Source organism: Amphiura filiformis, chromosome 19 (assembly GCF_039555335.1).
Source record: "Amphiura filiformis chromosome 19, Afil_fr2py, whole genome shotgun sequence".
In the NCBI taxonomy this organism is placed as follows: Eukaryota; Metazoa; Echinodermata; class Ophiuroidea; order Amphilepidida; family Amphiuridae; genus Amphiura; species Amphiura filiformis.
In genome coordinates, this window is record NC_092646.1 from 13,061,601 (window position 1) to 13,075,392 (window position 13,792).

Consider the following 13,792-nt stretch of genomic DNA (forward strand, 5'->3'; position numbering starts at 1 on the left):
TATAGGTAGGTTAAATAAAAACTAATTAAAAAACCAATTTACTAACCTTTGCTAAGATATTATTGACTGAATAACTAATTTTCACCAAGGTTTAGGATTTATAAAGATACCAAAAGTCACGGTTGTTTGATAACTTTTTCTCATATTTTTCTTATATACCTATTTTTTACATAGATTTTCCTTTCTTTATCAAATTGTTCATCCTTTTTCTGCCTTTTTGTGGTAATTTTGATTCTATAAATTGTATATTTGTGTGCAAATTGAGGGCTCTATTTACATACAGCCTGTCTCAAAAAAATTGTGCAAGTGAAAAGAAAAGCGCCCTCTATGACAATTAGAAAGTACCGTTGTAACATGATGCTTACATCAACGTCAAGGGCGTAGTCTTAGCTCTTAAATGCCGTTTGTTTTGTTCAATTTGCTTGTTTTATTCTCGAGATATGTTTAGTTAACAACGAAAGGGTAAAATCACAATTGTGCCACTTTTCCTAGGGAAGACTGTACATGTAAATCAATGATAGCATCAAGTTTATCAAGAGTTCCTTCGTGAAATCAAAAGAACGCATCAATTTTACAACAATGAAATAGTTGTTACTGTTTTTTCTTTTTTATCATGATACAGATATTATATGATTCTCCTTTTCCACTTAAAACATCTTAAAAGAGAAATAAACATTTCACATTCTGCTGTAAAATTAGATACATGTGCATGTCAATGATTTTATCATGGTAATACTGTTTTCTTTGTCACTAAACACATGTTAAAAGACAAACAAATATTGCAAACTTATAGGTTAATGAACGCGTATTATTTGTTGGGAGAGAAATTAGACAAAATGATGCATGCGCTGATGTTGATGCGTCTTATGCACGAGCCCCGAAGGGTGAGTGCATTAGATGAATCAACATCAGCTATCATTAATTTATGTGCAGCCCTCTTCCCTAGTAAAAGTGGCACAATTGTGATTTTACCCTTTCGTTGTTAACTAAACATATCTCGAGATTAAAACAAGCAAATTGAACGGGACAAACGGCATTTGAGAGCTAAGACTGTGCCCTTGACGTTAATGTGAGCATTATGTCACAACGGTATTTTCTAATTGCAATAGAGGGCGCTCTTCACTTGCACAATTTTTTGAGACAGGATGTATATTTCAAATTTAGTCAAATAATATGAGTTATTCCTTTCATGCCTTATAATACAATTTTTTGAAAATTTCCTTGCTATTTTTTCTGATTTTACTGAATGTTTCAATGTAATTGAACAAGTTTCTATCCCTTGTAAAGATACAAACAAGATTTAAGATAAATAACGCCATCAGCGTTCAACTTTGCTTCAAAATGAGTACAGTACTACATGCCATCCAAGTTCCATCCAACAACCGCGCAATACCATCACCGCTAAAATAAGCTACATGTTTGACAATAAATCGTCATGTGAATACAAAAGGTCGTATCTACATTTTTGGAGATATTGAGCTCTTCAGTAATTATATAAATGTAAATCAAAAGGTGTATTGTAAGATATGTTTGAAATGCATATGTTAATTAATTCCAGAGTAATAAGCACAAGCTGGTCTTGTTGGTAGCTAAAATTGAGTGAACTTGAAGTTCCCCTGTACGAAACTCGGGGACCTGATCCTGGCTAGGCTGCGAAGGTTTATTATGGAATGTCTAGGGTGTGCGCTTCTTTGCTACTGTACAAACACTATGTTGTTGTTTAATGGATTATGGAATGATGTGGGGCCGTAGTGGTCAGTGACAACCGGTGCAGTGTGCTGAGGCTTGTGGATCAAAGTCTAGGCGTTGTGCCTGTGCGTAGCGCACTATAAACCACTGTGCTTTTTATGCAGATAAGACCTTATTGCATCCACATGACGAAGTGTTCCCCAAATATACATTAACCATTCGTGTCAATATCCCCATATTGGCGAATACCACATTACTATAAACCGTTCCTATGTAATCCGAATGGTGTCCCATTCGATTTGCCGAGCGTGGGAAACCACATTAGACAACATCGCCTTCTATTATAGTTATTATAACACATAGGGGTTTATAGCTATATGGGATTCGTCTGTACGGTGATCACGGCGACATGGTTGGTAGGATTTGCCAATCCTTTAAATTAAAGGTACACAACTGTAAATTGTAACTGGTTTCGTTAGGCTCATCCGTGGTGGGCTACCGTCCGCAGGAATCACATAAACCAAAGCTGGGGTAGTACGTCCTCTTGTAGCACACGCGCTCGATGACCCTTTGCATGGAAACGATGCAGGGTTTTCAGGTGCACATTCCTCGTGAAAAGTCCATTGGACGAAGTTGTTGATCTAGAAAAAAAAAAGATGTTTTCATCGTCATCATGATCAGCAATTTCAACAACTCTTCCTATTCCTTTGCACAGGAGTCAAGCGTTGTTAATCCGTGATGAATCCACACTTTTCCAGTAGCGTATACGCGAATGCGGGGTGAGCGCGTAAAATTTGTCGTGACTGGAACTTATGCGTAAACACTTTCTTAATGTTATTTAAGTACCAGCTAAACATTACCGCTTCATTCTTTTGTTTTATTGCTGATAGGCTGTCAACATTGAAATCACCGATGTTAAGGTTTAGTGGCAATAACAATTTAACAAACGGATATTCCGAATGAGGGCATCATGAGAATTAGACGATAGTTAGCTTGTTTTCGTTGTTGAAAGGGATTCAATCATGTATCACCGTTGTTCATCACCAATTAACAACTCGCCTCCGGCGCGTCTACGTGGTTTATTTCGCTCGGCTGCCCTCGCGAAGTAAACCACGCAGACGACGAGGACGCATCGTTGTTAATCGGTGATGAACAACAGTGAAACATGATTGAATCCCTAAATATTATTATAGTCTCCTTTATCATTATCTTCACCATCGTCATCACCATCGTCGAATTCGTCATTGTTTTCGTCATCATCGCCATCATCATAACGATGATGATGATGATGTCGTCGTTGTTGTTGTCGTAACGGGAAAGCTTACCCTGTGATTGTGACTTTTATCAAGTTAATGGCAGTTTGTAAACTTATATTTGTTTTACCAAAATATCGTGGCTTAATTATAATTAGCTTACCCGAACAATTTGAGCTAAACTCCGTGATGAATCAGTGGCGGTAACCAATGATGTTTGCAATGGTTCGTGGTCCAGAACTTGACATATACGGGATGTTCCTTGCGCCTGTCTTTTTCGTCGCTTATTATTTTCTATTTGTACTTCCGCGACGCTCACGAAAATGTCTGGGTACCTGTGAATAAAATGATTCATATGATGCTTGGTTTATTCAGCTTCCTATTATGCGTTAAAATAGCATAAGCATAATGTTTAATTCAAAATTCTTTAAGAAAATGTGTGTAGGTTTAATTGAATCTTAATACACATCTATAAATGTATATTGTTCATGTTTAATAGTCCGGCTGCTAAACGCAAATTTCCAGTTCAGCAAGCTTTTGTGTCTTTTGCGGCAAGTCAGCATTGCATAATGTTATTCCTCTGGTCCAAGGATTTAGAAAAAGTATAGCTTAAATCCAACGTTTTAAAAATGTATTCATGATCTTTATATAACTCGACATTTAAATGTTATTGGAACTAAATTTGTTGCGTTTGCCGAGTTACTATTGTTTGTAAGAAATTCAAAAAGAAATAAGTAAACATGTAATTTTGGGTTCCTAAACATTTATTTTACTCACAGAACGACCACGACTAGTCTGCTGAATATTACTTTGGTTTTAAAGTTTTTAGATTCCTTTTCTCTTTCAATTTTGTTTTTCCTTGTTAAAATGTATTTTACTGAAGATATCTTTGTTGTACTGTATTGAATGTTATGTATGTAATGGTATTCCTGCGGAGATAAGGTGATCTATCACTGAACTATGTCAATCGAGGTCTTAGTTAATCAATTCGAGAACAGATTGCCCTTTATGATCCTGATTATAATGATGACTGATCCATGCCCTTTATGATCCTGATTATAATGATGACTGATCCATTCCCGCTATTGTAAGTTGAATTCCCTGTTGAAATCTAATGTTCACCCGGCGTGTGTGGCAAGTGCATGTATATTGTACAATAGAACAGAAAAACCTGGTTTATCAATTCGATTGTCAAAGTTTATTTGATAAACTTGGTTTTTCGGCTGAACCAGGTTTATCAAAAAATGTGACAATCGAATCGATAAACTTGTTTTTTTGATTTGATAAACCTGGTTTTTCAATCGAAAAACCGGGTTTTTTGAATTCGATTGTAATAGCTTTTGAAAAACCAGGCGAGAAACCCGGTTTTTTTTGCCGATAAACTTGCTTTTTCAAATCGATATTTTTTTGATAAACCTGAAAAATCATGTTTATCAGTGAAAAACCAAGTTTATCGGCTAAAACCAGGTTTCTCAGCCGATAAACCTGGTTTTTCACCGATAAATGTGTTTGTTTGGTTTTTTTTCGATCGAAAAACTAGGTTTATCGACGAAAAACCAGGTTTTTCGCTTCTACTTGCCATAGGCGTGTTTACCGTTCAAGTATTACGTTTGCCTGTTCAGGAGTAGGCGGTGGAACCACCGTCCTATTGTAAAACTCTGGTTCACTTAACATCTCAGGTTGGTATTCTCCTCCCATATCAGTGATTAAATTTCCATAGTTCACTTGAGTCATTCGCATCTGTTAAAAATATAAAACATAAATAGTTGAACAATGGCGACTATTGGCTTTTGTACTCTACAAAGTAACACCTAGCTGTGCTACCTCAAGTAATGTGGTGCAATAATAGTGGTTTTACATGCATTACAAAGTGTAAAAGGCAGGTCACCTGTGCATGCAAGCAAATAGTGAGCTTTTGCCAATCATGAGCTATTTGATCAGTATGCCACCTTTGAAGAAGCTGGGTTTCCTGACCTGTTTTGTTCTGTTTTCAGTGGCGTTCCATTTTAAAAGTAATAACTGTAAAAGTTATCATGGTTTGTATTGATATATTTTAACTTAAAAGAATTTGACATATAAAAAGACTGACTGCTTGTACTTATTGTTTTTAAAGTATGTATTATATTTAAAGGCATTCTGAAGTCATCATATCCTGTAAATTCACGTGCTCTATAACAGTCTTTAGTATTTTGATACATAGTATACCGCCAGCTGTTCGTTGCAAACAGAATATGGTTATTACAATATTGTAATACATAGTATTTGCTACCTCACATTAAAGGTGGGTAACCTGATTGACAATCTCATCCCCGCCTCATCAAAATGCTGATTTTGGTATCAGATGAAAGCTCGTATTTTTCTCATAAACATATTAAAATTTGGCGTTCCAAATCGGTATATTTCCGAAGAAATCATCAAAAAACCGCCGAATTAGTCTCAAATATGGTATAGCACATTTGAGACTAATTAGGCAGTTTTTTGATGATATCTTCAGAAATACGCAGAGTTGGAACTTCTAATTTCAATATGTTTATGAGAAAAATAGGGCCTTTCACTTGAAATCAATATATTACATGATCATGATGATTATCATTTATAAAAACACGGTAGACTACCAATATCACGCTGTATAAATTCCATTAGGAATTAGTCACATTTACAAAAAACACTTACATGTTCTTTTTTGCATGAGTGCTTGAAAGGAATGACATTTTATGTTATTTGTAAGTTTTAAAGAATTTGATTTTCAAAATATATCAGGTCACCTTCCTTTAAGGCCCATTACCAATATTATCTTATTTTGAAATTTGAGTTAAATATCTCCTGCGGTTTCACCGGTATGAATTCTAGAAGCAAAAGTAGGTCACAGTGACCCATCAATGATAGAACGCGCTATAAACTCTAGCTTAGGTTTGGAAGGTAAAATGCAAACTTTGCTCAAAGAAGGAAACGTAAATATGTTAATGACCCACAACCTGGTAAAAAATAAGTTTACCTGCTCTTGGGTCAGCTCTAGTAGGCAATCTAAATTGAACAAAAGAATCCAGTGTTAGTATACAAATTATATACTATGTCTGATAATAAATTTTCATGTAGGGCACAGACAAGATATGCATTTTATAGGTGTTGAGAAGGCCATTTGAAACTTTTTAGGTCCATCCATTGAGCTCAATAACATTTGGAGGGTAAAGGATGCTATGGAGGCCCATCAATACTTATTACAAAGTATCCGTTTGGCCTTTGTTATGTAAATAGCTACAATTATTTCCAACTTTGCGCACTCATACTATGACGCCATAGCGCCATAATATATATCGCGTTGATACTTTTGTTGGATTCCGGGGGTACAAAGTGACTTCCTTGTTCATCTTCTTCTCTCCACTTAAAGCGTTCGAAGGGTAAAACGCAATTTTTCCGTCTCTCTCGATTTGAAATAGGCAACTATAACTCGTCAAATATTGTATTAATTTATAATAATTATTATTATTATAATAAGAAAATGTGTGCTGGTTTTTATCATAGTTACCAAAAAACTCCCAAGTAGGGTGTCAATTAAATAGGTCAGCATATGTTGATGGGCAATTTTTCAAATTTCGTTTATTGGCTTTTGCATCTTAACTTTTCATCATATTTGTTTTTAAATTTGATCTTGTCGAGTGGCCAGAAATTATTTTTCGTCGCTCAGATTATGTACACATTTAACATGTATGTGATTAAACGTTACCTTGTTCAACATTAATATTAAATGAATATGATGCTATATTTCCGGATGGGTCTCCATATTGGTATGTCACAGTGGTCGTTCCCAGTGCAAAACACTGGCCAGGCATATGAGTTCTGCTTACTAGGTTTACTATTCCAGAATCATCAGTCGCAGGCGGTTCGAAGTACGCATGACGTGCGCAATTGGAATCGCACGACGTTGAAAGCCGAATATCATCGATTGGGTTAACAACTGGTGGAGTGGTATCAAGTGATGAAGCTGCGTATAAAATAACGACATTGGTTGTTTTGGTTATTTGGTTATATCTGTCGCAAAATAAAGTCTGCACAAAAAGTAACTCAGCTGTTATAAATACACCTTTCTTTCAAAACACTGCTGTATTGTCAATATTGAACAAAATTGGACAAATAGGGTATCAAAATGCGCGTAAATAAATCATCCGTCTTTTTATGTTGAAATATTGTGAAAACAATTATTAGTTCTGAATCTATAGGCGTATTTATAACAGATGAGTTACTTTATAAGTCTGGTGCTGAAATAGTATATTTTTTCTTGACTCAAAAGTAGCGTTTGTTGGTGTTTTCTATATCTCTGAGACCTACTGGTTCATAAACTGGCAGATGACACCCTTGCATTCTTGAGCATTTTGAAATAAATGACCCCAAAATGACCCCATATGGTTATACAGGGGTCAAAAATTGAAAGTGTTCAAATATCACGTCAATGTATTATTTTCAAGTTATTTGTCTAGGCTCAAGGATCACAAATATATCATTTTTTTTCTCATTACGACCTTTGGTTCAGAAGTTAAGTGCCGCTAAAGGTCAAGGGTCAATTTCCAATTTCCAGTTTGCATGGAGGTCAAAAATTAAAGTTGGTCCGATTTTCGTGAAAGTTGAAGCAAATTGTTCGTCTACCAAAAGGAATTCAAAAACATAATAGTTTAAATCCGCTCCGATGTCTTGTTGATGAGTTACGGAGGATCAAATGGCAACCTATGGTGTTTGACCTTTGTTATCGTCTTTATTATCTTGATAACTATACACATTGTAGATAGCGCAAACTATTATGTTTCTGAATTCCTTTGGTATTCACAAAATTTGTTACAACTTGAACGAAAATCGGAGCAATTATAATTTTTAACTTCTATTACTTTCGGTTCGCGATTATAATTGTTTGGTATTTATAACCACCTGTAAGAAATACTGATAATATCATGGACGAAGAATAGAGCACGACGGTGCGATGGACTTGCAACTCCGTTCACCGACGTGAGGACAGTGACAAAATATAAGTCCTTATATACATTTGTAAATACGAGATTTACGTAGCCTATACCGCTAGCTGTCGTTGGTGACAGCAGTATTTTTCTGTAATTGTATATTCATATATTCCACAGAGGAGTAAGATAGACAGAGCGCGTACCACCAGTCAAAGTCTCCGCCTCATCCGATAATGAGGGCCGATTGTTCCATGAAATGCGACAGGCGAGACTGCTACGCAATTACCGCGTATTTTTATGGTCTATTGCGTAATCGCGAAAGCACGCAACGCTCTATCGCGTATACGCGAAGGCACGCAGCGCTGGCGTGATTGTTAGACACAGCACGATCGAACAATCGGCCCTCATGAATATGCGAGAACTGGTAGCATACAATACACGGGGACTTTGACTGGTGGTACGCGCTCTGTCTATCTTACTCCTCTGTGATATATTCATAATGTATCAAGATGGCGGTCGGGTCCCGGTTCTCTGTCTCTAATTCTGTGGTGGCAGCAGCATTTTTCTTCAGTCACGTGATAATGGCATCGGTGAATAATACACGGGGGAAGCCGACGGTGTCCCCACTTTTTTGCTGGTATATGAGTTGCAACGGCCTGATAATATTGAGAAACACATTCTAATATTCCCTGGCAGTCTACAGATTTTGTTTGCCTGTTGTCATTTGGTCGGAGGGAGGTTTTGTTCTGTTTTGTTTTTTGTTTCTTTCTACTATTTGGTTAATTCTATACGTGTCATATGGTGTGATGCAGTTCGTGTTTCTTACCTTCAAAAACAAAAATGTTGAAACTGCAACTTGCCCTGTTACCAGCGGAGTCCTGAAAAGTGTACGTGACTGCTGTTGTACCCTCATGAAATAGCTGACCGGGGAAGTGTGACCTGGAGACAAGAGACACCTGTCTAGAGTTATCAGCTGCACTTGGCTCTGTAAACATCACATTTACACTACGGGTATTGCTACTCGTAGGGAATGCTCTGCGGATATCGTCCGGACATGTCACAACCGGTGGTCTGGTATCAACTATAATGAGAAAAGAACAAAATGCCCAATTCGCATATATGTTTAATTACAAACTATGACGTAATAGGACTAAGCTGTTACAGGATTAAAAAGAGGAAATGTTGAATATTCGGTGTCGTAGTGCACAGTAGTAACAATATTGTTTCAAGCCTGGGCTGTTCCGAATTTTGATATGCCATAGGCTTTGTGTTGTGATCAGTTTCGCTACCTAGTTAACAATGCAAAATAGGTCAAGTAGCGGTAAGGCCTATATTGACCTTGACCTATTGGATTTATTACGTAATCCTATCTGTATTTGAATTGAATTAAAACGAACGTTTTGTCTAAATCGGAGCACTTTGATTTTTTGACCGTATAGAGGAATTTGACATTTTACCCTATGTAAGGTTCGATGACCTTTCAGACCAACAGAAATACTATGCAAAGGTGGCTGGGCGATCAGGGGGACCACACCTCAACTTCCCAAACCCTTGTAAAATGGAGATTTTGTCAGAGGTAAATTGTACTATTTCTGAGCTTTAATTTGGTCTTTGTTTGGTTACAATCGGAAAATTCCTATCTAAAGTTATTGCCAATACAAGATGATAAGTCACGGAAAAGTATTAGAAATAGCAGCTCGTTCTTATCTTATTACTATATAAATCATTTCTTTTGTATTTTATTGTTTTTCAAGCTGCGATAGTTAAGGAATTTCATAACAATATTATTTACAGCAAAGTAAACAGCAATTTATGGTGTAAACTGTTTTAGTAATTTGGGAAAAATATAAATCAATACAAATATCAATATTTAAACATGTTAAATGTAAGTGTTTCTAAAATTTGAATTAAAAAAAAATGCTAATATCTCAAAATAGTAATTCGGCGATGTCAGACGTTTGCCCCCCAAAACTTTTCCACTTCCCATAGGTCTATGACCATGAAATTTGGCACACATATACTAGTTGTAATGCTCTACAACTTAGTGGGAGCCTTTGTTGATATCTGCTTTACTCTTTGATTTATAGGTCTTCAGAGTCAAATCTAGACGAAAAAAACGGTTGCCATGGCAACAGAAAGCAAAAATTTCAAAATGTCTCTCCATTAAGTTGCAAAGCTATACCTATATAACATATCTGGATAGTAAATAGTAATGTTCTCCTTAATCCCAAACATAACGGTTTTTGGCCCACTTCTTTTCGTGCATCGTAACAAAAAATTCTTGGGCCATTATTTGTTTTTTAATTAATTTTAAAAACTAGATCAAAATATCTAGGACAAGTTTTTTTCATTTTTTTTAAATTTCGACCAACTTTGTGAAATTTGCACCAAAAATGGTCAAAAAATTCTGATTTTTCAAAAAAATCATAAAAGGCCCGATTTTGGCCCAAATTTCAAATATTTTTGGTGAATGATCTAGTTTTTAAAAATTAATAAAAAAAAAATTTGACCCAAGAATTTGGGACAGTTTCGGTAATTTTACTAAGAATATTTGTAATAAAATTCCAAATGGCTTTACAATGTTGTGTTCTACAAACCTTCTATGTCTACTGTCACGGTGAATCCACATGTTACTCTACTATTCAAGCGATCGGTAAATACATATTCTACTCGAGTTGCCCTGTTGAGAAACGTTGACCCGGCGTATGTGATCTTGATACCATAGAAAGTGGCCCAGAACTATCAGCAGCAGTACACTCAGTAAATACTATTGAAGCGCCGCCAACGTTGAGAGGGATTGTCCGCGTAATGTCCTCTCCACACGAACACACGGGAGAAGCTTAATAATAGACCATAGAATAAAACGGAAAGACTGAACAGTGCAATTCATAAAACGCGTGTTGACTGAAAACAAGACAGATCATCAGATCTGATACCAATTTAAGCGGATTTGAAACACAACTGATTTTCAATTTTGGTGTTTTGGCATAATACACCATGATGCCAAGTTATAATCCTGACACAAACATCTGGGTCCCATATTTCACTAATATGCTGTGTACATTATTATTCTACACAAATACATGTAAATATAATTATAACAAAGGATAATTACCCGATTTAATACGAGATAATAAATTTGTGAATATTCTCGGTTATCCAGATAGATAAACATAATAAAATGAATATTGAATCTATTAATTTGGACTTACTATTTTTTTGATAGCGACAGTATCGCATCTCATTCAAGACGCATCATCAGGCTGACTGATCATATGATGAACTTTTGACCTGTGGCACACTTAATGGTATGACGTCAAGGAGGCAATACATGTCCGGCGAGAGGAACCTTCACTCAACAGAGGAGGGGACTGCGCCAGAACCTTTCAAGGACCTACGACACAGCAATCAGAAAGCTACCCCGGCGACTCTCCTGTGACGTCATACCATCAAGTGTGTCACAGGTCAACAGGTCATCATCTGATCAGTCAGCCTGTTGATGCGTCTTAGATGAGACGCGATACTGTCGCTATCAAAAATAGTAAGTCCAGATGATTCAATAGTACTTTATTACGAGATAATAACTCAAAATGCATCGAACTTTAAAACAGAAATAGTGAAAAGAAACCAAAATTAGCTTTTTCAAATTTTGATACCTCATAAGTCTGTATGGATAGTTCAAGATGACTCATTGAATGAAAAAAAAGAAACAGATTAAAAAGTTTACATTTTACGGGTCCGTTAAAGTATGTTACCTGCAGAGACCCCCGGGCCCTAAGAACGCACTCCCTTAACTTAAAGTTGCATATTGACGTCAAAAGAAAATGTTATTTGGTGTTTTCGTTTTTCTCTTGATAATTACGTTGTGTTTGAATAATAACTATTATAAACAAATTACAGAAATAAACCATACCAAGAGAACATGTTACAGTGAATGTGCAGGTTCCCCGGTTACCGCTAGGGTCAAATCCGGTAACCGTAACTGTAGTCTGTCCGTTAGGGAAGGATGACCCGGATGGATTATTGTATGCTAGTTCAACAAATCCACCGCTATTGTCGGTTGCCGTCGCTGGTGGGTAGGTGACTATGCATGTTCCTTGTCCCCGACCTTGTTGATTTGCTGGGCAGTTAAGACTGGGTGGAGTGGTATCGCCTGCAAAGGTAACATCACCAAATAGGTCTAGGTCAATCGGCTCAATGGAATATGATCTTCTTTGCCATGTTACCAAGGTAACAAACCACCTGAGATATGACAAACTATTCTTTTTATTAAATGCTTTTGCAAGCGGAACATTTTGGATTTATGCAAATATAGCCACTGTTCCACTACTTGGGTTTTGGGGGACTTTTGATATGATTTTGGGTTAACTTTTGGAAGATTGCCGCATGCGAAATGGATTTTGTTACAATTAGTGGTGGGTGATTTTGTTAATTTGATTGGCCTAAAAATGTCCTATCAGTTCTGGTATCCTTAGATTATTAATACACAGATTGGAATTTTCCATGCCTGTGCCCTCTAAGCGTACTCGAATTCAGCTGACGCCGGTACAGCGTACAGACCTGGCGACATCGCTTATCTTACGCACTAAGTTTCTTTTGTGTACGCTCGTACTGTTTGCGCTATTTTTGAATTTGCTCACGCGGGACCTGACTTAGCGTCGATCCCCTGAGGCTACATGCCATGTTTCCGCGGTATGCTGATATCTCTGTTGAGAGTAGATAGGGTATTATGTCTGAATAAAGATGCGGGAATGTGTCACAATGCCAAGCTAAGACGGTAGCTTTTTATGTCAAATGTCAAAATTACAAGAGTCCATTATCAGTATACATCTTACCAACTATGTCACAAGTTAGGCCAACCGATCCATCAGGACAGACACAGAAGTATTCGGGCGGGTCACTGTCACTCTGGAAACACTGTCCACCATTCTGACAAGGCGATGAATCGCATGGACTTGAAACTGCAAAGAAAAAATGAACATTATTGAAATCAAAATATGTCGACAGGTAAGTCACAATAATTATCCTTAAAAACTGGAAATGCCTCTTAAAAAAAGCTCTGGATAACAGGGTTACTATAGAAGTGAAACAACTAAACAACAACCTTCTTGTGTTAGAGTAAAAAGTGTAAATATTGCTGTGTGATAACTATTTGTATGGATTATAAGATGCTGGCATATTACACATTATGCATGCTTCTTAAGGGTAGATGAGGTATTGTTGGTCGAAGCAGCGAAAAACAATCGATGTCATTATCTGAATCAATATATTATTGAAAAATTACACTTTGGTGTTTTGCAAAAGTTTATTCTACAAATCATATACTTTGAAAACTTGCTTAATTTATTGTTGTTAATGAGTTATGTATGTTTTACAAAAGTATTGTTGCTTCAGCCCTCTTTACAACATAACTCAAGAACCACAGGACCTACAGAAGTATATATGTGATATTTGAATTCTTCTACACGCTCGCTATGAAATGAGCAATGCAATTTTTGCTAAAGCTCACTACCATTTGCAAGATGCTGTGAACTACATGTTTGTTTGCTGCTTTGACCAACAATACATCGTATACCCTTAAAGTGTGATATATAGCTGCATAGGCTTAGGAACCTGTGGCTTGCGGGGGCTTAATTATTCTTCATCACTAAGACTCGGAGAAACCAGGGAAGTGCCGACATATTGCAAATTTTCCCGCGCTTCGCGCGAGTTGTACCCTTATGTGTATGTGGGTGCAATACTTTGTAATTGGATGAAATACCCAGCAAACACAAAAGAGTTTCAACATCATTTGCAAAAGGTTGCCAGAAAACATCATTTGCAAAAGGTTACATAAGGTTGCCAGGAAACCTTTGAAGTCGGGTTATATAAAGGGTATAAAACGTTTTCATAACATTCAAAAAC

At 36.6% G+C, this 13,792-nt stretch overlaps 1 protein-coding gene across 2 annotated transcripts in view; it reads right to left on the reverse strand.

Annotated features, from left to right (window-relative positions):
• Positions 1-8,849: 8,849 nt before the first annotated feature.
• The window catches only part of LOC140140935 (hyalin-like), a 29,318-nt gene continuing 24,375 nt past the window's right edge, over positions 8,850-13,792 (reverse strand). The window contains exons 8-11 of one of the 2 annotated variants that reach the window (XM_072162696.1): positions 12,724-12,849; positions 11,802-12,041; positions 10,486-10,727; positions 8,850-8,969 (exon numbers count right to left, since the gene is read on the reverse strand). In XM_072162696.1, the coding sequence (XP_072018797.1) occupies positions 10,555-10,727; positions 11,802-12,041; positions 12,724-12,849 (539 nt within the window). In that variant the 3' untranslated portion in view covers positions 8,850-8,969; positions 10,486-10,554. The remainder of the gene's footprint in view (positions 8,970-10,485; positions 10,728-11,801; positions 12,042-12,723; positions 12,850-13,792) is intronic. The other variant, XM_072162697.1, reaches the window with a different exon arrangement.